General features: G+C 34.4%; 1 protein-coding gene and 2 long non-coding RNA genes across 6 annotated transcripts in view; 1 reads left to right on the plus strand and 2 right to left on the minus strand.

Moving 5' to 3' along the window:
- Positions 1-163: 163 nt before the first annotated feature.
- LOC138918040 (uncharacterized) lies at positions 164-5,475 on the minus strand. 2 transcript variants are annotated; one of them, XR_011426914.1, is made up of 4 exons: positions 5,373-5,475; positions 2,838-2,982; positions 1,589-1,686; positions 164-266 (listed from the first exon to the last, which is right to left on the minus strand). It is a non-coding gene; the product is annotated as an uncharacterized lncRNA (long non-coding RNA). The 2 variants fall into 2 exon arrangements; XR_011426917.1 differs by lacking the exon at positions 5,373-5,475 and adding an exon at positions 3,159-3,238.
- Positions 5,476-5,600: 125 nt separating this feature from the next.
- CTDSPL2 (CTD small phosphatase like 2) overlaps positions 5,601-27,990 on the minus strand; it is an 89,350-nt gene continuing 66,960 nt past the window's right edge. For all 3 annotated transcript variants that reach the window (XM_001502842.7, XM_005603070.4, XM_023618516.2), the window contains exons 8-13: positions 26,312-26,398; positions 16,121-16,183; positions 15,937-16,016; positions 12,821-12,947; positions 11,157-11,252; positions 5,601-10,482 (exon numbers count right to left, since the gene is read on the minus strand). In XM_001502842.7, coding sequence (XP_001502892.1) covers positions 10,417-10,482; positions 11,157-11,252; positions 12,821-12,947; positions 15,937-16,016; positions 16,121-16,183; positions 26,312-26,398 — 519 coding nt within the window. In that variant the 3' untranslated portion in view covers positions 5,601-10,416. The remainder of the gene's footprint in view (positions 10,483-11,156; positions 11,253-12,820; positions 12,948-15,936; positions 16,017-16,120; positions 16,184-26,311; positions 26,399-27,990) is intronic.
- On the plus strand, positions 7,195-27,980 carry LOC111768029 (uncharacterized). Its single transcript, XR_002799979.2, has 2 exons — positions 7,195-7,280; positions 27,471-27,980. It is a non-coding gene; the product is annotated as an uncharacterized lncRNA (long non-coding RNA).

Genomic DNA, 27,990 nt, shown 5'->3' on the forward strand with positions numbered 1-27,990 from the left:
AAAGAAACATTATGAGGTTAAATGTAAAAAGATAATATTAACGGCGGGAGGAGCGGGAGGATGCATGAAAAGCTTCTTGAGGTAAGCGCTGCAGAAATTGGAGTTTGAATGACCAAGTGAAATTAGTGCATTTCCCATGAAAAGAACGCATATGGTCCCTCACCTGAGAGTGGCCCAATCCAGATAAACGGAGCAGGTAAACTGACCATAATGTAGGGCTTACGATGGGCTAAGCTGCACTCTGCCCTTTGGGCCACTGGGCTGCGCTGCAGGGTTTTAAGAGAGCAGTTTCAGATATTTTAATTTACTTACGAATATGTACTCGGCACAACATTCAAGTTATAAAAGGGTATAGACGATTATCAGCCATTCTGTTCTTTCTAGCAGCAACCATTGTTCCCCATTTCTTGTGTATCTTTTCAGAGAGTCTACAAATACACATTTCATCAAGATGGTCTTTCAAGAGATATTCTAGGGGTGGGCTGATGGCATAGTGGTTAAGTTCTGCCGTCGGCTTCAGCGGCCCACTTTGGGGTTCTGATCCAGGCCCGCACCCGCACACCACTCCTCAAGCCATGCTGTGGCAGAGTCCCGCATACAAAATAGAGGAAGATTGGCAACATATGTTAGCTCAGGGACAATCTTCCTCACCAAAAAAAAAAAAAAAGAGAGAGACTACAGCCCAGTTACTCAGTTTGTTCTCCATCAGCAGCAACACCTTGGGAGCTTGTTAGAAATACAGAATCTCAGGCCACGTCCCAGACCTACTGAATCAGAATCTGCCTTTTAACAAGATCCTCAGATGAAACTTTGCATATTAAAGTGTGAGAGGCAATGATATACAGGCATCCATTTATAATGATGGATTGGAACGAGGCAAGACAGAGGGCAGGGAAAGACTGGAATGTAAGGTCCTTAGGACACAGTCACAATCTTTTTTTTTTTTTTTTTTTTGAGGAAGATTAGCCGTCAGCTAATATCTGCTGCCAATCCTCCTCTTTTTGCTGAGGAAGACTGGCTCTGAGCTAACATCTGTGCCCATCTTCCTCTACTTTATATGTGGGACGCCTGCCGCAGCATGGCTTGCCAAGCGGTGCCATGTCCACACCCAGGATCCAAACCAGCGAACCCCAGGCCGCCGAAGCAGAACATGCAAACTTAACTGCTGCACCACCGGGCTGGCCCCACACAATCTATCTTTTATTCACAGTTGTATCTCCACTATTTGGCACAGTATCTAATACATAAGTAAATATTTTATGAATTAATTAAATGACAAGAACACAAGCCTAAAAGTAAGGCAATGGCCACAGAAAGGAATGAACCAATCTGAGAAATATTTAAGGGTCAAAATCTACAGAATTTAGTGACTGTGCTGGTTAATTTTGTGTGTCAACTTGGCTAGGCCATGGTACCCAGTTTTTGGTCAAATACTAGTCTAGTTGTTGCTGCAAATGTATTTGTTGTATGCAATTAACAGTTAAATAGTAGACTTTGAGTGAAGCAGATTACCCTCCCTAATGTGGATGGGTCTCACCCAATCAGTTGAAGGCCTTGAGAAAACATACTGAGGAAAAAGGAATTCTACCTCCAGACTGCCTTTGGACTCTGCAGCATCAGCTCTTCCCTGGGTCTCCAGCCTGCTGGCCTGCCCTGCAGCTTTTGGACTTGCCAGATCCCACAATCCTGCAAACCAAATCCTTAAAATAAGTCTCTTTCTCTCTATACACATCCTGTTGGTTCTTTTTCTCCGGATAATCCTGACTACTACAGTGACTGACTGGATGTGGAGGAGGAAGGGAAGGGAGAAGTACCTAGAAGATAATGCCTTTGGAGATTGACTGGTGGTGACAGCCGTCTATAGGTGCTCAAGTCAAAAAGCTGGGAGCTCTCCTTGCTTTCTTCCTCTCTCTCACCCTCTAAATTCAATCCTTCAGCAAGTTCTGTGATTTACTACCAATATTAATCTTGAATTCATTTAATTACGTCATGTCTCTTGCTACCACCTCAATCCAAGTTTTCTCTAGACTTTTCTACTATTACCTCCCAATTTGTTTTCCTGCTTCCACCCTTCCCTCTCCACAATCCATTCACTACACACTAGGCAGTTTTTTAATTTAAAAATGTAAATCAGATCGTGACACCCTTCCTCTCAGGTGAAATCCCTTTAGCGGCTTGTTATTTTTAGGGTAAAATCCAACTCCTTACTATGGCCTACAAGACCCTATAGTCTGACTCCTGCCTCCTCCCACCAACCCCCTTATGCCATTCTCTTTCATTAACTTCACTGCTACCAGCCCTCTTGTACAGGGCCTACTAAGCCTTTTCCTATTTTTGGACTTTGTACTTGCTGTACTTTCTGTCTACAATGCTCTTTCCACACCAGTATGGCCCAGTGGCATAGTGGTTAAGTTTGCATGCTCTGCTTTGGTGGCCGGGGGTTTGGATCCTGGGCCTAGACCTAACACTGCTCATCAAGCCATGCTGTGGGTAGACCCACATACAAAAACAGAGGAAGATTGGCACAGATCTTAGCTCAGCAACAATCTTCCTCAAGCAACAAAAAGGGAAGATTGGCAACAGACATTAGCTCAGGGCCAATCTCCCTCACCACACACACCAAAAAAACAAAAAGAAAAACCCTCACTTACAGTACCCAAATCACTGATTCATTACATATATAAAAAGTTAATTTATATGATTTGATATAGAAACAACTAATTGAACGACTTTTCCCATTTTAACCTCCCTCTCCCCAAAAAAAGCTTACCCAAGAATCTTACGAGATGTGAAATGGCATGTCTCCACTCAACTCCTATACATTTTTCCATACTTACTTTTGTACGGTGCCATAAAATCCTGAGGTGCCTTTCTACACCTGTCAGTAGACTGGACAAGCTATACTCCCTCGGACTTTACCAGTCTCTTGACCTCGGATTGTCCATTATGATGCTAGTGCTCAATGCATTAGCTGTTTGTTGTCTTGGAGAAAGGGAATACAATGTGTGGAGAATTAGGTCAACTTCCATATAACTCTCTTACTGGTCTCCCGCTGCCCCAACTCTATGCCCAATGCAGCATCCAAAGTGATCTTTTTAAGATAAATTTAATCATTTACTCCTTTGCTAGATTTTTACCATCCCCCCCCACCCCCTCACCTAAGCCTGGCTTTATATTCTTTCCATAAATATTCTACAGATCTCAACTTAATTCTTCAGCCAACTCAAGTCTGACTTCCAGAGTAGACTGTGTTATTTGCATGCTCAAAGCCATTCTTCTCCATTGTGACACTTTTCCCAAGAGTAATTAACGTCAGTCTCTACCACTAGACTGTAAGCTTGAGGGCAGTGTCAGCTTTGCTTTCTTCTGCCATTTGCAGAGCCTGACATACTAACACATAGTAAGGCAATGTCATCAAGAGGGCTACTTTTAGCTACCTTCAACAAATATTGCTATATATCAAACAACATTAAAGCTCATCGTATGGCAGCCAACAGCTCCACTTATTTGGTTCATCCAATACTAAGACTTCTACTTGGCAAATCCTTTATATGAGCCTGCTACCCCAATTTCTTACCAGACATCTCAAGCTATTCAACACTCACTCTTCATCACCCATTTCTTCCTTAACACTCAGCATATTTTCATCAAATATGTTCTTAGTCAAAGGTAATCTCTCCATTATCACTTTTCCAGTCTTCATTTGAATACACCTTACTGCTCATCTTTCTTAAAGACTCTCCCTGACATCTGTGATATTACAATACCCTGATTCTACTGTCAATTCCTGCCCTCTAGCTTCAGACTTCTCCCCAAACCCTCTCTCTCAACATACCCTCAAGAGAACTATTAGCTGCTTGAACATTTCCATCCTGTAGTTATTTGTACTGTATATAGTTTATAACATGCTTTGACATGTTTCATCTTTATAATTCTGGAAGGTAAAGCTTTGGTTCATTTTACAGATGAACAAACTGAGGCCCAGAGAACTGCTTTGTCTAGTAAGTGAATGAGTTATCAAGGACTTGAATTCCAGTCTTTTGCCTCTGAACTTTATGCTCCTTTCATTAACCATTCTCCCAAGTCAACTGTTCACCTGAAATCCAGTCATTTCTCTCTAAAGGCCTACTGCAGTGATTCTCAAACCTGTCTGGGCATTAAACTCCTTTGGAACTTAGGGAAAATAGTAATCAAAAGTTTCATCACAGCCAGGGGCTGGGGCTGGGGGAGAATGAAGAGATGTTACTCAAAGGGTACAGACTTCCAGTTGTATGAGGATCTAATGTTCCAGGGATCTAACGTACAGCATGGTGATTATAATTAACAATACTGTATCCTATACTTGAAAGTTATGAGATCTTAAATGTTTTCACTGTAACAAAAATGGTAATGAATGTGAGATGAAGGATGTGTTAACTAACCTTATTGTGCTAAACATTTCATAATATATACATCATATCACATCATACACCTTAAACTTACACAATGTTATACATCAATTTGACTCAATAAAGCTTGAGAAAAAAGTCTCATCACGGAGATTGGGTGGGACCAGAGTGCTATTTTGTAGTTATACTGGTTCAAGTTATTATTAGCCTGTTACATCAAGTATAAATGCCTCATTTAGCTCACCATAATCTGGTTCTTTCTTGCTATTTTCTCTCTACTTTTCAAAACTAACCCCTCCTTTTTTCTGGTATCATTCAAATGTTTTATTTCACTTCTGCACACAGTAATTCCAGAAATTAAGACTATTATTCCTCCTAAAGTCATTCAGTAATTGTAATTAAGAGACCTAGATTCTAATCCTAGCTCTGTGATCTTGGGAAGACACTTTTCTAGATACATTTCCTTATCTGTAAAATAAAGGGGTACACTTAGAATTTGGTATTTTCTTCCAGTTTAAAATTGGATCGTTAAAACTCTAGGACCTCACTTGCAACAACATGGATGGACCTTCAGGGAATTATGTTAAGTGAATAAGCCAGATACAGAAGGACAATCTCTGTATGACTCCACTCATATGAGGAATTTAAACATGTGGACAAAGAGAACAGATTAGTGGCTACCAGGGGAAAGGGATGCGGGGTGGACACAAAGGGTGAAGGGTTGCACCTACAACACGACTGACAGACAATAATGTACAACTGAAATTTCACAAGATTGTAACCTATCGTTAACTCAATTAAAAAAAAAAAGAACTCTAGAGCCTAATATGTACCACAAATTTTTGAATCAAGTTTCTATATTCCTTTTTAAGAAAATTTTGTTGGCTAAGTTGATTTATAAACTTGAGAAAGCTTTGTATTTACATGCAAACATGACTAGACAAGAATGCCAAGGCCTTGGGAAATAGCATGTTGTAGTGATACCTGAACTCAAGTCTCCCAGAAGAGCTGTGAGGTCTTGGGCTACAGCCCTCTCCGAGCCTCAGTTTCCTTATCTGTAATATACTCGATGTTCCTTACAGATGTCCTGAAGATCATCAAAAGGGAAAGTAATGTGAAAAAACTACATACTTGTAAACAAAAAAAGCACTATAAAAATCTTATTGATATTATATTGTTTCTAATGGCTGATAAAATATCATCAAAGAAAAGTTCTTCCATAAAAGTTTTATTTATCCCCACAACAACCCTGTGAGGTAGGGTGATCAGGGCATTTGAAGATGAGAAAACTAAATCTACATTACTTGTTCACGGCTATACTGCATAGTAAATAAGTAGAAACTAAATTGAGATTTTTAAATGTCCAGGACTTTATATTGATTCATGTGGAAAAAGGCAGAGAGAATATTAACTCCCCCCTACCTTAATGCAAAAAGGACACTGCCTTGAAAAATCCCATTTCAAAAGACGAACGTAGTATTTCATTGCTTATTTCTACAAAGATTTATAAAATAAAAAAATAGTGAAATATTTTACAGTTAATATATATAATGGTCTCATTCAGGGATATGTCCTTCAGCTGTGTATATGATCAGCTATTCCAAGTGCTAGAAATGCAATCTCTTAAAAAGTATGAAAGTTAAGAATGATAATGAGCAGTAGCCTCAATCTTCTTTATTATTCCTCCATGTATCTTGAATAAGTTCTGTGAAATCTGGTCCCAGTTTAAAAAAAGAAAAAGAAAACTCTACCACAAAGAGATGTCTGGTAAACTTTTATTTTGTTGCCTACTCTCAAACCGCTGTCACATCATTTAAAACAGTGATTTCCCAAACCTGGCTATTAGAATCACTTGGAGAGCTTTTAAAAGACACAGAACTCTCAGGCCCCACTCCAGACACAGTGAGAGAATTTTGCAGGGGCTAAGCCTCGGGAATCTGTATTTCAAAAGCTCCTCAGAGTAATTCTAATGAACAGTCAGGTTTGGGAACCCCTGATGTATTTTAAAATACTAACTAATATCAAAACCATAAAGTAACTAAGTATAAACTTGTTCTTTTATTCCCCTTTTAAAAATTTCTCAAAACACATTATATCCCCAGAACTCTTGCCTCTGGGCAAGTAATTTCAATTCAAGATACACAGAAACATTTTATAAAAATGTATCCTAGTGAGTGAGACTTGGATTCCAATAATAATTTAAGTAGCATTTAAATATAAGATACTGAGTTTTGTGGTTCTTATTCTGAAATTTAACATGTATTTTATACAGGTTCCTAGCAGGCTCTCAACTCAGGGGAAGACATGAAAAGTAATGACATAATCAAGCACATCAGCACTGAAAAAATACTATACTCAAATATAGCTCATGAGAGGAATAAGAAAGTGAATGAATGACAACCTAAGGCCTTTCGGCCCATACATTTTTGTTCCCAGTCCACTCTTCCCCTATAAGGGGAAATAAAATAAACATTCTTTCCTAGTTGCTTGGCATAGTTATTCAGTTGGTAACTATTAACTAAGTTAATTTAGATACACAAGATTATAAGAGATAACAAATAAATACCTAGGAAGACAAAGAGAAGTCAAGTCAGAAAACCTTAACTAGCTAATGATGTAGTATATAACACCATCATGTTAGTACAATTAAATGAAGGCTTCAGTGTCCTTTACATTTCAGCTTTATGTGATTGACACAAGACGTGGAAGAGATCTGGTCCTTATGAAGAATTCTGTGCTCGCTGTAAAGATTTGTAGGAATAATAAAATGCTTTCTTCAATGATGAGATGAAGTCTCTGTTTTTCAGGCAAGTTGAACAAAACAATGAAAAACAAACTTCTTTAGAAGGTCGAATGAAAGTAATATCTAGCTGAAGAAGTCATTGGCCAAAGGTAACTTTTTTTTTAACCATTCTATGATTAACCCTAAAAAAAAAAAAACCCAAAAGCAAACCAGAAAAACCAGAGTAGTATAAAAAAACAATGTACACATCCATTTTCACTGACAATTACAAGAAAATAGCAATTTATAGAAGTTACAATGCTTTCAACAAACCCCCCCAAAATTTTGGGAAATGAGATAAAGCCATCAGGTAAATAAATATACATACTAGCTAATATAAAACAATTTATGCTTTCAAATTGTTATCCACTCTCTTTTTAAGACCCAAGGAGAAATATGGTGATATAAATCTGATTAGGGCTACATATATTACATGGAATTAAAAAACATAACTGATTAAAACATCCTAACAATAATACAAATATTTAAAAGAATGTCTTAAAAGTCAGACATTTATGGAAAATCACAATTGTAATATGTACTTTAGAGTTATAATGTGTATATAGGTCCCTTTTGCTGTGTCTTAGGTATCCTCCTTCCTGCATTTACTACACTCAGTTCTTAAGAGTTCATGTTTCCTGTGTGAACTGAAGGGACTGGGCACATCTCAATTCATAAAACAGACACTTCCGCTTTACTAAATGGAAGTGTTTAAGATGACATCTACCAACAGATAAAGAAAAGAAGGGATAATGAGGAGATAAAACATACTAAGGTGGAAGGAAGCTGGATAATTGTCTCTTTATAAATTATTTTAAATTCTACATTAACAACAAATTAAATTGGCCTCAAGAAATTTTCCCAGGTCATATTAAATTTCCCTTAGTTTCTTTCTTTTCAAAATCTTGTTACGCTTGATTCATTTGTCAGTCAACTTAAAATAACTCTCCTAGCATGGGACTGAAAACAGCTTTACCATTAATAAAAGATGATTAAAAGTTGATGTTTATTTAAAGTGCCCACAGGCACAATAGTATAGGTGCTTACATTTCCCTATAAGTTACGGGAAAGCCCTTTGAGACTGTATTTACTTAATCAGAAAAGCTTTCAGCAATTATCATGTACGCTGAAAGTTTAAATCTCATATAGGTTTTGGGTTTTGCTGTTTGAGCATAAAAAGGGAACAAGGAGAAATGTAACTAGGTTCACAATTTTGAGCAAGAGCATATGTAAAGGTAACGTATGTACATTTTATTTCAAGAAAGACAGAAGACAAACAGCATAAAGATGCCCAGATGCCCTAAAGATAAATACATTTCAAAGATTCTCACTAAAATGAATCTGTAGTATTTTTTCCTGCAAGCAAAATACCTTTCTTTAAATTAAAACAAAAACAAACAAAAAAACCCCAGTATTCTGAATTGCAAATGCTTTTGCTTTTTTTTTGCAGAAAATCTGCCATGATTATTTTTTAATGAATAAGGATCTTCCACAAAACAGGCTTGCTCTACATGCTAGATTTTTAAACAGTTCAGTGACACAATATGCTAACTACATACACAACAGATAATATAGTAAGAAAACACTCAACCTGATGAAAAGTTAAAATCTTCATTAATACACTGAAAATTGACATAACTCATGCCTTTAAAATCAAAAATACAAAAATTAAATGTTTTCCTAAAAAGATTTCCTTATTTTAAGGATTCATTTGAAAATGAAGCTGCATGTAATTTGTACAATAAGTTGTACAAGTAAACAGGTAATATACATAAAAAATTAAGTGACATACTCCTCAATTATCAGTTGTCCACCTTTAATTTCCAATACTGTACTTTCTTAACAAGCATACAAAATATCAAACTTCTCTTTAGAAAAAGTGCCGTTCTTTGACATCCTTTACACAAAAACAGTCTGAGCCTGTGGCATGTTAATGCAGTTGAGAGGCAAAGCATACTAACTTTTACAAATTCTACCTTCCATAAAAAGCCTCCGGAAAAGGAGATTACACGCCACTATAAAAATATCAACCTCTTGTGGTAGCTGCATTAGAGAACCAAGGCTTGAAGACTATTTTCATATAGCATAGAAAACCACTATGAGAGCATATTGACTGCATTGGTGGCTTGGGAGTTTACTGTGCCACAGGATTATGCATAGCTACTGTAAGGTACCAAGACTGTTACACAGAGTTTTAAATTGATTGTAACCGAGAGCATAACAGAGGTACTACCAGCCCATGCAAAATAACTAAAAATACTGAGTCACTGTGCTGAATACTTCATTCCTGGAGAAAACCAAAGGCAGCAGTAACCAAATCAAGCCCAGCAGGTGACCAAACTCATTCTCCTCAAAGATTGGTGAGCACAGTGAAGTCTGAGGTATACCTTTATCCATTAAATCTGTGTGCCATTGCAAGATATTACCATTTGGGAACACATGCCATCACAATGGTTTAAATCTTTTGAATATTAGTCATTCATATATTCTTATCTAACCAGTCTCTTGATTTTTGAAAAGATTTCACCTACAGTAGAATATTACAGAAACAAAATATAAATGCATGTCTTTCTAAATGAAACTTACATGGACTAAAAGTAGAGAATATTTTTAAACAAATATACAATATGCAGGCAGACAAAGCAGGAAAACGGCCATTCAAATGTATAATAAAAAACTAAAAATTGACTATTTCCAGAAAACTATGAAGCGCCTCAACTAAAAGGAATGCATAATGAAATTCTAATCTAATACAGGTCAAAAATGTAAAAAGGTTATAAACCTTAACAGGAAAAATAAAACAACTTTTACTGGCCATTCCTGTTGAAATGAGAATCTTAAAGTAACAGAAAAGTGGCTACAAACCCACTTAGAGCACCAAACAGAGAGAAAATAAAAGTCCATTTTCATCTCTGTTATTATCATAAAATCCTGTGTGACTACAGGTCAAACTGCTGGTGGCAGAAACAGAATTCTTTATAAACTGCAGATGTCCTGTACATAAAAAAATTTCACTGGAGTTGCACTAGTTCTAAAGACTCTTCTGTTTTAGCCTACCTACTGTATGTATTCAATCTGAGATAAAGTCTCTTTCTGTAACCCTTGATTATTATTGGGCACCAAAGATAAGAAAAGCAAGACGGGGTACAAAAATGCAAAATTTCAACAGTAATGGCAATGTTTTTGTCTTAGTCCAAAAGGGTCCTGCATTCTCTCCCCCTTCAGTGATTTGACAAGTCTTTGTACTTAATCTGGGGGCAGCAAATCATGCAAGCGAAATCTGTCTCTGATGTGAGGTCGAACATCTTCATTCTGTGTGAAAAAAAAAAAAGACATTTTAAAAGCCACATAATTTCAAAGATATGATCCTCATAACATTATGAACATTCTTACTTTGCAGAGAAAATATATCACTACTTATTTTACAACTTACATTATTTTGTTTGCTTATATATAAAGATACTACACAGAAGCAGTTAACTTAGAATTAAATTTAGATTTTTAAAAAGCACTATCATTAAAGTTTTAATTTTCTAAGAACAATTATGCAATAGAAAGCCAAGCCAAAAGTTAGGTAAAAGTGTTAAGCCCCGAATTCTAATTTATACATTAGTTTTAAAATTAATCCATGGATATAGGAAAAAGAACTCCCAGAATAAAGTTTCAGTAGCACAAGCATTAATTCTAGACCTCAACTATGAAAAGAAAATGAAATCAATTTAACACAACTAGTTTGTGACTTGTAAAAGGAAGCCCAATTAAAAAAAACATTCAACCTATAAATTTTTAAATACTGATAAGCATAATTTTAATATAATGTATAAGGTTTGAAAATGCTTGTAATCCTTTTCAACCTGCCCTAATCTCCCACCACATTGACTTAGAAAGTCAGTACACATTAAGTTGAGCAATTTAAAAGATTTACTTCAGTAGAGTTGGGGCAACAAAAACATAACACAAAAAGATAAATGATAAGATATACTTACCAGTTCTACAAGCTTCTCCAGAAATGGAATCAATTTTAGGAGTTCATTGTCATTTTTATCCATAAACCAGCTTTCTATAGGGATTCCATTAGATAGCTAAAAGGATAAATAAGTAATTAAACCTTTTTTTTTTTTAATGATTTTACTTTTTTCCTTTTTCTCCCCAAAGCCCCCCGGTACATAGTTGTATATTCTTAGTTGTGGGTCCTTCTAGCTGTGGCATGTGGGACACCACCTCAGCATGGCTTGATGAGCAGTGCCATGTCCACGCCCAGGATTCGAACCGGTGAAACAATGGGCCGCCCTAGCGGAGTGTGCGAACTTAACCACTTAGCCACCAGCCAGCCCCTAAACCCTCTTTTTATTTACATTTGTCTACTTTGGAAAAGCTTAAAAAAGAAGTAACTTTTAACTAAACATTGATCTATAAGTTCTTTTGAAAAGGAATGTCATCAGAATCTATGCTTGTCATATATTCTTTGACAACTCAATATTGGAAGAGAGAGATGTTAAGGAATAAATTGAAGACTAATTGGTTTTTCAGCATAATTTCTTCTTAGTTTATATAAAACTAAACAACAAGAAAGATCCATTAAAACAAGTTTTGCTTAACATAACTAAAAACATTCCTTTACTCAGTCAAGAAACAGTTACTATTAGTCAATGCTAGGCATTGTGAATGAAGGGGTATTGCCAGTCTAAACAGAGAAAACTATCAGAAAGCATATACTTCTACACAGAGCCCATGTGCCATTCATTGTTTTATTCCCAACAACTATTAGGATAACCTGAAACATAGGAACATAACAAATTGACTCAATGGTATTCCATTGAAGGAGGAGTCTAAAATCGAGAATGCAAACCATATTTGTTCTATAGTAAATAATCTCTCGGATAAAATATCTTTATCCTAACATTTGCACAGAGCACTATGTTTGAGACGGTGAATAATTGAAATGATTTTATATGGGCCCAAGAAGAAATTCTTAAAAACCTATCTCAAAATGCAAACAAATAAACGTAGCGACCTAACTTGAACATACTTCAACACTTTATGCAGTTTTTTCTCTTTTCTTTTTTTGTAACTTTTTATTATGGATATTTTGAAACACAGAAGGGCAAATCTTGTTTCATCTACACCCAGCTCACTTTCCAGCATCCCCATTCGGCACTGATTTATTGTGAAGAAAAATCATAGCACATGAACATATTCATAATGTAAAATATATCTTGCAAGGATGGCTCATCTCTAGTTGAAGTTATGTTTCAAACAATCATCGACAAAAGGTACATACATATTGACAAAATAGTCTAAGAAAATATTTCAGAATGTCAAACAGAACAGAAGAACATGGTTTAGCTATATATAATTTTCAAACATATTTACAATTATTTATTTAATGGTAAGAATGCTACTAAATGATGTATATCTTCGTCCTTTCTTATTCAGATTTACTACTCAGATTTTTCTTTATGTTGTACTTCATTTAAAAGAGAAGTTTTCCACAAATATACCAACTTGGCATTTCTAATTCTAAAAGATGACACTAAACGGGAATTCCATCAATGAAAATTCTGTTCTCCCTCATATTCTGTTTGGCAGCATTTGTCCTCATTGTATTTTTTTTTCCTAATCTGAGTTTTTTTAGCAACCATTTTCCTACCTGATATGCAAAGGCTTGTGGTGAGTTGTCAATTATTATAGTTTTTGAAAGATCTCTTCCAAGGATATTTAAGTCCTTTATATAGTTTCCTTGTACACAAACACAATGTTCACGGAAAAGCCGGTGCCTAAACATAAAAATAAAAACAAATTAACTAAAAAAAATAAAAATCTCTAAAAAGTACAACACATACTGAAACATATTCACATACACACACCACAGGCTTCACACATTAAGCCTTATTTTCTCTCACAGAGGAAATTCAAATATAAATGTGGGCCTAAGTTTGGGGCTATCGTTTTACTATAAAAGTTCTTAGCCATTATTGAAATCTTACAACCAAATATTACCATGCCTTAAAGAACTTAGGTTTATCCCAAAACGTTATAGTAAATTATAAAGAGGGATTAAAAACTCTGTAAATTGTTTTTATAATTTATTTACCCAGGAAAGCTCAGTTCAGATGCAGCATCTGGTTGTCAGCGAGGTCCTGCTTTTTAACCAATTTTCCAGATGGTTGACTGAGGCACAAGGAGGTCAAGTGACTTGCCCAAGGTCACACAGTAAGTCAGTGGTTAGCCCCGCAATGGAACCCAGGATCCTCCTGGCTCCCAGTCCTTTGCTCTAACCAGAAGACCACACAGCCTCCCTATCCCTGTACATGCCAGAATAAAAAATGTAAGAAGGAATGTTTCCGTGTTGGCATTTTAAAAAATGTTTTTAGTTTCTCATAGTTTTTGAGAAAAGGTGCAAAGGCCAAAACATTCCATCATTTCAACATTTCTCAAACACCCATCTTTCTTTTAATTTAGTGTGAGTGTGTATATGATCATTTGAAAAAACAAGGATTGAATGAAATGATGAATTTAGACTGAAATATTACCAATGTAAACTGATGTTTCACCAATGATACTAAATTGAAAAATGCTATATTATTTTAAAAAGCTATTAAAAGTTTTATAATAATACTTATATACTATAAATATTATATAATCTCCATTTAGCACTCAAACTATTAGTCTCTGAATATTACTAATAATTGTACAGACCACCTTGAAATACTCCATTTGTATACATGAATAATTTGGTAGTTTGGCTTCCTTGTGTCTTAATCCCACTAAACAATTTTTTAGGAGCTAGGGCCTACTAATACCTGCATTTCTAATTATGCAATTTCAAGAAAGGGGCATTTTCTACCCAAAAAATCTGTCATAGCTCTAACAACAACAACACCTAAACTTATCAGTGCCAGTGGTGATGGCAAAGAGGAAGAATTTTACAACCAGACAAAATGTGGTAGAAACAGTTCTTTCCCCGCTCATTATAAAGAACATTTTAATTAAATGATCATCTACCTCTGAAAGGTTTAAAGACAGTCCTACTTTAAAATAATAAGACTGGACAAAAGAATTTAAGACCTGGTTGGTCCTAAATAAGATTCCATATTTTATTTGGATAAATATTTAGATATGAGGAAATTGGAGCGGCAGGTACAGCATGTATATGCAAGTCATATTGCTGCCTCTTCCCTAATAGCAGCAAACTCACCCAGGACAGGAGATAACTGAATTATGTATGTGGATACTAATGGTTACTTTAATTAAATTATACTAAACCCCTTCCAGTTATTTAGGAATCTGAGGGTCAACCGCATGCATATGCAGTTTCAGGAAGAAACTACTTTTGCCAGTCGTCATGTTTGCATTTGGATTCATGAGATTCAGAAATCATAGGAATTTCTAAGTCTACTTTGTCACCAAAACAGATAATTCCTTATAGCACTATAATGAATTCAATATACTGTTCAAAAAGTTTTCTTTAAGTTTCTCAAAACACAACTAGATAAAACAAATTTGAACTCCCAAATGTGCAGATTTTATAAATCTAGTTTAAAAAAGGGATGTTAATTTGTAACATTATAATTACATGACTACACTCCAAGAGGGAATGGGTTATGTTGCTCACCACTGTTCCCTGGAATATTGGAGGTGCTGAATAGAAATCTTCAGAATGAATGAAGTTATAAAAGCAAAATAATTTGTATACTTTTGTTAAAGTTAGGTAAAATGAGCATAAATTATAATATACTTTTAAGAATAGAAAACATTTCTTTTGTGTATCTGAAGCTTGCTTATATGAAAGATAAAATGGAAGCTGACTAAAAGGAGAAATTTTGATTCTTTAGATTAAAAAACAAAAAATCACAGTTCAATTTAGAAGGAAAAAAATTTCCCAAACATGGACATTAGGAAAAGCCTTTCAGCACAGTTGCAACCACTCAATAATAACAGTACTATTAATAGTAGAAATTAAGTTTAGGATTTTCACTAAGATTATATGGGAGAAAGCACTCAAGAAAATGAATATTCAGCTGTTAAAGCTTGTATGAGCCTTTTGTGGCATCTCTCTTAGCTCTTGTTCAAAGACTCAAAGATTAAATCCCAGATCTTAGAGGATGCAGCAAGATACTGCAGTCTTAATATCTCACTTCCACTGACAGAAATAATGGAACTAATTTTCAAACTGTTTTAAAATTACCCAAGGCACTTCCACCTAACTAAGAACACACTGCATCTGCTGGCTGAGGACACACACAAGGAACTGAGTCCAGATCAGGATAACCTGAGTGACTAAACAAACTGCAATTTCCAATTAGATTCATGTAATATTTTCTTTCCATGGAATATAAATTTGCTCTTGAAAAAAGCAAAAGAGTTTAATTTGATCTTTTCTGTTAAAACTTTCATTTCTCTATGCCATTAAAAAGGTGACATAACATGCATTAATTCAGAAACATAAGGAAAACATCATGCACAGTGAAAAATTCCACATACCCCCCAATCTCCCCCCAATCCCAAAAGAAGTAAGGATACAGCTGTAACAGTGAATAAATACATTTGATCCTTGTATCCTTTAAAGAACGTCTGTCTGGAGGTATATCATTAGGAACTCTTAAAGAGTTCTGGGGCTTAAAAAATTCATTTATTTTCACCATTCAACACAACAAATCTCTATATATGCAGCCAACTGAAAATGGCCCTCAAAATTAAATAGAATCATAGTAATTTCATAGATCAGTGTGACAGACATTTTCACTATTTCTTAATTAAATTTACCTGACCAGTTGCTTTTTAGGGTCTAGTATGTTCAGTAACTTGTCTGCATACACCTTCTTAGAAGCAGTAAAAAGAATGATCTACAAATTCAGGGGAAAAGAAGTAATCATTATACATGATCTAAATATGGGTACTATATTGAATAAAATAAAAATACTTATGTAAGTAGTTTAAGCATGTTTACCTCATACATCTGAGACATTCGTTCCAGGAATTCCCTGAAGAATGGTCTTAATCTCACATAAACCTGAAGAAATACAAAGACAGCCCTCAGCAAATAAAAATATAAAATAGAGACAACTTATTTATAAGCTATACTATGTTCTAACTTTGGAAATATTATAATTAAAAAGTTCATATTTTAAAGTAATACAAAAGTTTACTAATAAGTACCACTCAACCAAATGTATTTCACATACCAAAAATCACTTAAAACAATTTTCTAGTAGGGTAATAATAATCATTGGTGATCATTTCATTTTTTAATAGTTAAATAGCAAGCATACAATGTAACAGTACTTTGTAGAATATAATTTTAGTAAACATTTAAACTAAAAATGGAAGGTTTCCCTCTGAGATTTTGATCCACCAATCAGCTCCATCTTCCAGCCAGGCAGCATCCATCCAATTATTAGGCAGGCTCTGTGTCCACCTCTAGCTGACCTGTCTCAATGACCTTCCTCAATAATTACTAGAATTTCTTCTCAACAATCACCTGCTAAGAATACCTTTATTTTAAATTTCTATTAAATAGTGTTCAAGAAATAGATGTCTGGATTGGTGGGTTTAAATAAGTGGAATTTTTCAAAAATCAATCTTGTTCTATATTTACTGATTCAGATGTGGCATCTAAATTAGCACTACTGGGCTACTTGAGATTGAAAATATAATAGTCAAACATATCAGTTATCAAAACTTACTGGCAATATCAGGAAAGACTACAATACGCAAAGAACTGCCTTATATACATTATTTTCCTATTTCCGTGTCTGCTTCTTGCCTACTTTTAATATGGCTCTTGTAATATATTCCAATATTCAAAAAGCACAGAAATATAAGCCATGAGCAGCTACTAACACCCATTTACAAAATATTTTGACTCCTTTAAATTGTATTCATTTTGTGAATGAATGAATTCAAAAGTGATTATTAACCTCAAACACATATTTACACAACACCTATGTACTAGATTCCACTGGATTCAGATTTTTTTAAAAAACTTGTGAAAACAAATTCAAAATCAAGGCTTCATGGAGTTTAATTCTGTCGTCAACACACATCTACACAAAAATGCCCTCATGATAAAAATTTTGTTCTGGGAATGTTTTATGGTAGAACAAGGAAATCAGGCAAAGGATTCTAGGAGGTAGGGACTATGTATTACCAACCTATAATTTCCAAAGCCCAAAGGGCATAAGACAGTGCCAAATAGATAGTACGTACTTGATAAAAAAACCTGTTGAGTAAATGAAATAGAATTGCCTGAAGTTAAGCAATATGGACAAAATAAAGAAAGGCAAGCCTACATGACTACACAAGGGCAACTACTGAATTGCCTTAAGTGATCACTTGTGGAAGACAAATTTTGAACAACTATTAATATGCTAATAATATCACTCTATCCCCACCTCCAGGCTAGAATGATAAAAGTTTAACTTGTTTTTAATCCTATTAGTCAGGCATTTTATCTCGATTTCTTGACTAATCAAAAATAAAGTAAGCCACATACTCCTACCTACCCCTAGCAAATAAAAATAATCAAATCCTCAGTATCCAATCACTATCATTTAGGATGAGGTACAGAAGTTTTAACTAGAGTTGCTCTTCTAATTAATTTTAACATCTTCATTCTAAAACATTTGGTATAGTTTGTGGCCTTGGCTGAAAAACCACACACACTTTATTTGTTTAGTAATCCAAGTAACTGATAGATTTTAGATATATTACTATGTTAACTGGCAAAATCATTTTTTATTAACTATGGGTCTTTTCAAAATAGATTTGTGATGGTTAAGAAAAAAACAACCAATTCTGCCAATACTTTTTTTTCAATTATCTCATCTTAAGGAGGATGATAAACTATGAATAGGAGCCTTTTGTTTGTTGCTAAGAAGGTTTATCACTTACATGCTTTTAATAACTAAAACTATTTCTCTTTTGCATATGTATATTTTCATTTGTTTTCAATATCCCTGTTACCTCTTGCTCCATATTGTAAATTAAGATAAGCAGGACCTCTGTTATTTGGCATTTGTTTCCTCTGAACACAACACACTTCCATTGTAGAGGAATACTTCTATTTCAACAATATTATCCAAGTATAATAAGTGGAACACTGTACAAAGGTGACATTTTCCAACTTCTTAGAGAGTGACTGCCATATCATGTCAAAACTATAACTTCATTATGCAGTCTACAAGTTTGACTAAATTTAAATTTTTACATCTTAAAATCTGACATTACTTTCAAAATATACTTGTTTACTGAGGATGAAAAGTGGCACTGAAGATGGGAGAATGTATTGCTGGAGTGTTTCCTTACCATCAGAACAGAATAAATGTTGACTGTAAAAGTTCCTATCCTCAGAACAGATTCACCATTAGAACAAGAAGGTGTTTCAAAATTAAGAGACACAGGCAGAAACTGAGGTGGTTAGTGAAAAAAAGAATGTAGAAAGGTACAAAGTAACAGTGAGCAGGGATGGGGTTACGACCACATAGGGGACTGCCATGTGCTGCAAAGGAAAAATCTCAGAAACAAAAATAGAACTATAAGGCCAGCAGGGTCTAAGTCATTTGGATGGATATATTAAAGCAAAAATATATAGAAGTCAAGAAGCACCAAGTATTGTCCAGTAGGAAACAAATAAAGAACAACTGTATGCTTAATATACTGAGAGTATAATCACTTACTGTGTTAGGTCACAGAGATACACAAACATACAGATGCACACATAAGCATGCTTCCAAATCTATTCCACAGATGCCCTTAACTCCATTTTTCTTCTTTCTCATAATAAAGATTCTTGTACTGAGCTGCCTCCTTCCTATTTTCTGCATTCTTTCTCTACTTAATATTTCACCAACCATCCTTCTGCAAACATGCAACTCTTCAGAACCATGTAGTCTTACAAATGTAATTTTCATTTCAGTCTGGTATACGTACACTCCTCCGAATATATAGCAATTCTTCTATCTATGCTACAAATAGTTTTAATCTTCTATCACTAACCTAAATATATTTTGAAAAAATTAAAAAACTGAAAAATAATGCATAAGGTTGTAATAAGAAACAATTATTATATAAAAATATCATACCCAAAGATATGTCTCTTTTTTCTTTTTTAAGCTTGGCACTTGAGCTAACAACTGTTGCCAATCTTTTTTTTTTTCTGCTTTTTCTCCCCAAATCCCCCCAGTATATAATTGTGTATTTTTTTTAGTTGTGGGTCCTTCCAGTTGTGGCATGTGGGACTCAGCCTCAACATGGCCTGATGAGCGGTGCCATGTCCGTGCCCAGGATCCCAACCGGCGAAACCCTGGGCCTCTGAAGCGGAGCAGTGAACTTAACCACTAGGTCACTGGGCTTGCCCCAAGACATGTCTTAAATAAGATTGACTATTCTTACCCCAAGATAGGGATTTATGAATATGTACATTATGTAAAACTTTTAAAATAAAATCTACTAGAATAATATCTGCAAAACAGTGATAATGGAACTAATCTTTCATAATCTGTTGTGGACGGATTTTAACAAAATTTAAATTTTATACAGAAAAGCAATGAATAAATAACAGAAAAATAACATTACATTAACAGTACATTAACATTACTTGATATGAACAATACCTGTTAGCCTATACTTTCTTTGGTATTAAGACAATGAGAATGTCCTATAATTGTGTATATAGATAGTCCGAATAGGCCATAAATGGTTTAACAGGACTAGATTTGATAGAAGTAGTCCTTAAAATATCCAGTTATAAATTGATTATAAATATTTTGTGATAAGGTTGGTCTAAATTCAAATTCATGTCTAAGTATGCAATGTCAAGTTATATACACTGAGTAATTTCTATTAGTTTACCAAACCTTTATCTAATATAGAAAACTTTAACAGCATGACCCAAAAAAAGGAGGAAAGAAAACATCCAAAGATAAGCAGTTTCAATTTGTGGGCAAGTGATTAAGAAAAAAAAGTTCTTACATGTGAATCTTTTTAGGAAAAATTATTCTAAATGGTTTTAAGCACAGATAAAAGACTCTAACATATTCAAAAAGAAACATCTTTAATAGTTTTTCCATGCTATCCTTTGAACTTATTGCTACATTGTTGTAGGTTAAAAAATAGTAAGTTCAATGGGACTCACCCACTTAAGAATTTGGCACCCTTAAATAAAAAGATTGGTGAATGCTATTTATTTAGTCAGCAGTAAAGATTTAAAGCAGTAGAAAACTAACAATACTGGGGAATGTGAAAACTGAGATGCTACAGATAACTGAAGAATCTTACCATTAGTAGATACCACAGGTGTACAAAGTGGCTCTGCCAATTTTTTTTTAGCCCTTCTATACACTTCAGTTTTCTCACCTATAAAATGGGTATAATAACAGTACCTACCTCATAGGGTTGTTGTGAGGATTAAACAAGTTAATACAGGTAAAGCACCTAGAACAGTGCCTGGCACACTGAGACTGCCAATAGTTATTACTATCCACCTTACTACTTAAAAGTAATCAGTCATAGGGAGAATAGCAGGAACGAGTCTGACTATGGGACAGAAATAGGCAACCTCAACTCAAAGAGAAAGCTCCAAGGCTACAATCTACACTTTTAGAAGAGGGAAGATAATAATGAGTTGCATCAGTTGATAGCTTAGCTATTTAACTTAGTTAACATTTTCTTAGCACCAATACCGGAGGATAGAGACAAAACCCAAACCTTCTCCATAGAAAGAGGGTTGCTCAAGTAGGCCCTGTGGAGGCCTCAACTTCATAACCCATAGGGTGATTTTACAGTCATCTTTTGCTTCACACAGTTCCAATAAGAGGTAGATGGCTGCTAGGGATAAAGTACTGGTAGGTGGATCAATCTGAGGATGAATAGGTAAATACTAAAACATCAGAACCAATAAAAACAAACAAAAATCTCCAAACTAAAAACTCTGCAAAAGCTTATACTGTATTAAATTAAAAAAAAATTGAAAAGGAATTTCTTAGAGAGTCCAAGTGGGATAAAGGGAAGCTTAAGGCATTCATACAGATGGTATATTAAAAGTTAGTAATGAAGCACAATTTTCAAGTAAAAACTGGCCATTATATATATTTTTTATTTAAACGTGTATGTACATATACTTGCGTATATATATAAACTATTGATACGTTTATATTAAAATAAAATTTAGTCATTTTAAAAGCAAAAGAAGGGGCCATTTTAGTAAAACAAAAATGCTGCCTTTAAAAACAAATTCTAAACTTTGAAGCCTCCAATTTAATATGCTTAGTAATTAACTGTTGCCTCTCCTAAATTTGCAGAACATTTTTAGCTAGTGAACAAGAACTTTCCATGTATTTTCTTAATGAATTGCTAAGATACTTTTACAAAGAATTCCCCATGAAATACATTTTATCTTTGAGAAGTAGACAACTATAGGTTTTAGTTATCTTTCTTTTTTTTAACCTAAAATTAAAAATGGATAATCATGATGAAAAAATCAGTACCAATGACTGACTATTCTTACTAATAAGGATAGGAAAGTTACTTTAAAATTATTTTTAAAATTTACTTAGAATTAATTATTGAAATATTGTTCCCTACCAGCTAAAATATTACTTTTATCCTCAATACTAAGTGTTCACAACCCCAAATGTTGTATTTAAGGCACAAAAATACACTGTACTTTTGTACAACAAAATTATGCTTTATGAAGGTCAAAACTAATTGCCTCTTGTTTCCTATCAATTTAAGTCAGAGCTTGAGAGAAGGAAAAGCTTGATTAGGTATTTATTAGAAAACTCCTCATTTAAACGATTGATATTTTTCTTCAGGAAGCAAAAATAATGCTGAATTTTCTAGGAAAAACTGTAGAGAGGAGAAAGAAGCCGCTTACTCTCTGCTTCTCTTGTTCTCTGATATAAAATATTTGAAATCCTTATGAAAATTATCCTAGGCTGTAAGGTTCCCAAGAAAACAAACAAACTATAATATTGGGGAAGAGGCTGAGCTTTGCTAATCATGGGGTGTCCCACCCACCTTCTCCCCCCAACTTTTCCCGTAAGAGCAACCTTTACTAATAAAACAAAAGCATCCTTTAGCAAGTAGCTCCCTATAGGATCCTATCTCTCCTTGAGTGCTTACCACAATCTGATTTCAGGACAGCTGACCCAAAGTTTGTTGATTTTACTTATCTTCAGAAAGCCACTGACTGGCTAAAGTCTTATTGGTGAACAGAGTCAAAAATCAGATGCCCCTGCCATACTTTACAGAATGAGGAGTTGGACAACACAGTTACGTTTGGCTGCACTGTGGTGAAACATATGAGGCATCTTCTTTTTGTCTTCAATTAGCCACGTTTGGGCTGAGTAGCGCTATTACATCTTCAAAAAACTGAGCTCCAGTTCTTGATGGAGATAGAGGAAGGTCATTGAGGAGGTGGTTCAGCTCAAGAGCTAAGTGAAAAATCTGTCTTTTGATTCAGTCCTGCTTGTGGATAGCAGTCATCTTCTGGATGGAAGAGGGAGTGAGATGACCTAGAGTCTTGAATTGGTGGATCTGCAGGAACAGAAACTAAATACAGTGGAGACCTCTTAACTGAGTAACACCACGAGATGGATTTCCTGACAATGTGTCAATATAAGCTAAATATAAAGATTAAACATGTGCATTGGAACTTATCATGCACTTGTTTTTCTAGATATCAAATGCATTTGTACCATTCTATGAATAAATGCATTTCCCAATAACTAAGTGTAAAACAATTTATGGAAAAACTGCCAATTTAAGGGGAAAAAAAAGACCCATTCAAATAAAAATCTATATACTTTGCCTTTGTGAGTGCCATACTCTCAATTTAAAAACTCAGTTCTTCTTTCAAATGACTTTTTCTCCATATGGTGTCAGTAGTAACGTACATTAAATTTTAACTTGAGTTGGATCTTTTAGGTTTTTTTATCCCCTAGAAAAATGGAATTTAAATACACTCAAGGTACCATATTAAAGGTTGAATAATCTACCTGCTCATAAATTCTAAAGCTTGCATTAACTAAGCTGAGTCCTACTTATCAATCAAAAGAAGAGTATATATACATGAAGTCAGGCAATCTTTAAATGTGAGTGGTGGCCACCTTAAATTTCCCTCAAATTTTCATCTGAAAAAAACTAAGAAAGCCCACAACCAGATTACAGTGGACTAATTTAAAATTTCTCTATATATTAACAAGAATTTTGATGAACAATTGATTACTTACTTCCACTTAGAATCTGAATATGTAAATTTACTGTATATACTCTCACAATTACTAGACCAAGGGTCAGCAAACTACGGCCTATGGGCCAAATTCAGACCGTCACTTATTTTTGTAAGTAAAGTTTTATCAAGAGACAGCCACACTTATTCGATTATGTACTATGACTGCTTTCATGCTACAATGGCAGAAAAGTAGTTTGCAACAGAGACTGCAAAACCTAAAATATTAACAACTGACCTTTTACAGGAAAAAGTTTGCCAACCCCTGATATAGACGATTATTAATATAGATATAAAACAATTTACACTTTAAATTGTTTTGAAAGAAAGATAAATAACAAGTAGAATTAAAAGTAGGTATAGGTCAACCATAAAAACCTTATCACAAAAAGAAAGCAAAAGTAAAAAAAGTCCCAAGAGGGTATTTTATCTGGCTTTGATTCAGATGAAGAATTTGATCCTATCTTAAGATTACCATTTTATTTTTAAGAGTATATACATAAATGCCATGGAACGGACATGTTCAAAAGTACATAGACAAGTGCATAGAATTGTTCACTTAAAAATGGTTAATTTTATGTTGTGAGTTTCAACTCAATAAACTATTGTTTAAAAGAGTATATACAGTATTTTACAGGATTCTACCTTTAAAGTGGGCCACATTATATTGTAGTGGTTAAATATGTAAGTTACATCTTACCTAATAATGTGGTTTCTCCAAAATCTCTTAGATCATCTCAGACCTTTGTGTATATTTCTTCTTTGCCAGTAGATGGAGACAACACCACTGAAAGTTTAAAAGACATCATTCCCTGTTTAAAGGGAGCTTGCTGGTCTGAAACTGGGGGAACCCTAACCCAAGGTTTCTTCAAAGTTATTTTTAAAAAAGCAGACAGAATGGCTATGCCAAAACAAGAAATCCAAGGGACTGTACCCAGTGTTAACTATGGACATCCTCAAAAATTTACTGAAGAGAAACTAAACTCTACACACGATGTAGTAACTAAATCATAATATTAAAATACAATCATCTCTATAACTTGTAAGATCCAAACTTCCTGCTCATTGCTCCTCATTTAGGCTACATAATTTATTTTTCAGGTTCAGAAAGTGTAATTCAGAATATATAGGAAAAGTTCTTTGAATTCCAGAGGTAGATGCAGTACATATAAAATTTTAATAAGTATTAGTCATATGCACTGCTAGAAGCCTTTTATTCAAAATAAGACAACTATCCAGATCCACATGAAAATAATAAGCACTTTATAAGGAAGAGAATTAAAGTAGAAATGGTAAAAGCAGTAAGAAAAAATTCAATTTTACGGTCACACTGAAAAGAAATGCTCATGAATGGAAAGAATCAAATTCATCTACTTTCCAAGTTTCTTTCGCTATTAAAAATTATATAAACAGACCAAAACCATCTGCAAGAAATAAATGTCAAATCTAGAAGCTTAAGAAGTCATCTCATCTATATTTTTCAAATAACAGCTTTCCTTTACAAATTCAAAGCCTGAAAGCCATTGTTTTTAAGCGTAATTGTGAACTAAAAACAAGGTCAACAAGCTAAAGAGAGAGAACTAAGATATTGCTATACTACTTATATTTGCCACAAGACTCCTGTTCTTGAAGTACACTAAACAAGAACGACCTCTTTGGCATAAAATGTCTTACAAAGAAAAAGATTTACCATAAACCAAATAATATCCAGTTAAAAAGGAATACAAAAATCTTAAAATCCTTTACTTTCATGTATATTTTGCTCCTCCTCTGATCACATATCAGAACTAAAGTCAGTTTACATAAAAAAGAAATGAACACAGTATTCAGATATTACCATACCTACAATACCTATCTAGGTTAAACTAAAACTCAGAATAACTGCTAAAATAAACCCTCTTGTAACTCACTACAAGGTAAAGAAGGTAAAGCAGACCCTGAACCACAAACTTCTATTTAACTCTGAAATTTTATGATTCCCAAGAGATAACTATCGTGTGCCAAGAAAACCATACCCACATTCTGACTGCCTGTTAAGAGCACATAAACAACCATAAACACCTTTCCTCAACCACATGGTAAATGTTCTGTGGCTTTATTTAGTTAATCCTTGGGTTGGCTTCCTCCTGACAAACAACAGATATTTTGACCTTTCTCAATCCTTCAACAACTATGGTATGTAGGAAGGTAATGCTAATTAAATAACAACCACCACCACAGAAAAGCACTATGCAATTTTCAAAGTGTATTCACATATATTAATTAATTCAAATTTTATGGCAGAAAAATCTCAAACATAAAGACTATGGCTAACACACATAATTCACAGTGAAATGTAAATGATATTTTTATTTTACACTGTTACCTGTCCATCAACACAGATGAGGGAGAAATGCTTATACCCAATTTTTCTAGGTAAAGCAATAACTAGAAGAGTATCCTGGAATTCTGTGATTAATAAAAAGTAGATCTACCAAACTGCAATCTACAGACCACATTACTACAAAAGGAAATAAAAATGACCAACAAGCAATGAGTTTTCTTTATATTAATTGGATTTTGGGGGGGGAAACAATCACCAGGTGTTAACCTGGCAATTTCTTCTTAGGGATCTATGATGTCAGTGCTCCTGCCTCCACCTGCTGGCAAACAGATTATGAAACTAGCAGAGATCACCGGGTAAAAAAAGTTCACATTTTTTTTGTAACAAATTAATGCTGTTTTAAGTATATATTTAGCAGGATGCTACTCTGCATTAATAAATCATTAAAAGATAGATGAAATCCATTAAAAAAAACATTAAACTTCACCAAAAAATAAATAAATATATACACAAACATACGAAAGATTTCTTGGTTCAGAATGTTATCTAACAAGCCAAAAATCAAGTTAAAAATTTTTTTAAATTACCTGATAAATGACATCTTGGAAAAGGACTGGAAAAGTAAGTGCTGCATCTTCTAGCTCATTTAGACTACAGTGTACTAGTGTTTCATCCTTAAAATGAAAAGCACATATTGAATGAAACAAAATATTAAATTTCTAATGATAATTTTATGTATTCATGATCACCAAAAGCATTTATTAAAGCACCCATTCATATGTGGAATTTTACATTTATCATACATCACCATGTGTGGCACAGCAATTTGGGAGGGGATTTTCTAAGTGACTGGTTTTCAGGTGGACCAGCAAACAGTATCAGCACCATCTGGGAACTAGTTAGAAATGCAAATTCTCCAGTTCCACTTCTGATAATTCAGAAACTCAGCAGGGGGTGGAGCTTAGCAATCTACATTTTAAATAAGCCCTTCAGGTGATTTGGATGCACGTTCCAGTTTAAAAACCACTACTTTGAGTTCTGCAGATGCCAACTTTCTGTTAAGTAAACCACAGATATACTCCCCTCTGCTTTTTTTTTTTCAATTAGCCAATGGAAGTTTAGAGTCTAATTATTTAAAAAACACAGATATTCTATTCATATAGCTCCTTATCCATAAACCTTTTATAAAGAATTTTATCTTAGAAAATGGATGTTTTAGTATCTGTTGAATATGTTTCATAGACATAAACATTGTTTAACTAAATTAGCAGTCCATGACAACTTATCTTTGATGACCAAACCTTTTCTCTCTATTAAGAGGATAAGAAGGTGAGAATCATTTAATGTAACATATGTGCAGATATTCATATTTCTCAAATTTTGAATGATAAAAAAACAAGGTTTCCATTTGTAGTGACACTTTTTTAAGAAAAAGATAAAGCTGCTAATAACTACCCCCCAAAGTTTTTCAATGTGTCTAGGATGAATTAAAATGAAACACAAATGTTCATACCTTGTGATTCCACACCTTATTAGCTGGAGTGTTTCTTTTAACCTAAACTGTGGGGAGGCAAAGAGCTAAAAATACTCTAGATATGCCTCATTTTCTTTTAATAACATATCAGACTACACATTTCAAGGTATTCTCTTAGCATCTTCAAAAGGTATTCTCTTTCCTACAATTGAATCATAAATAATTCTACTACTTCTTCATCTACAACCTACCTAATTTTTTTTTTTTTTCAGGAAGATTAGCCCTGAGCTAACATCTGCCAATCCTCCTCTTTTTGCTGAGGAAGACTGGCCCTGAGCTAACATCCATGCCCATCTTCCTCTACTTTACACATGGAACACCTACCACAGCATGGCTTGATGAGCGGTGCCATGTCCGCACCCGGGACCCGAACCGGCGAACCCCGGGCCACCGAAGCGGAACGTGCGCACTTAACCGCTGCACCACTGGGCAGGCCCCACCTACCTAAATTTTAATCATTATTCTTTATCCACTTCCGTAAAATTTCTCATTTATGCTCAGCCAATTCTTCTTTCCTTCTCTATTTACCTTCACATTGGACTGAAAATTATATGGCCAAACTTATCATGACCACACCAATTCCTAACATAAAAATCTAGCAAAATCTCTTTTTCAGTTTCTCCACTAACTTGCACATCAAATCGACACTTCTCATAATCAGTTTCAAAATTTTTCTTTCTCTTCCTTCGTATCCTGTAATAAATACCTTAAATACTTAGGACTTCTGGATAC

This window comes from Equus caballus, chromosome 1 (assembly GCF_041296265.1).
Source record: "Equus caballus isolate H_3958 breed thoroughbred chromosome 1, TB-T2T, whole genome shotgun sequence".
Taxonomy (NCBI): Eukaryota; Metazoa; Chordata; class Mammalia; order Perissodactyla; family Equidae; genus Equus; species Equus caballus.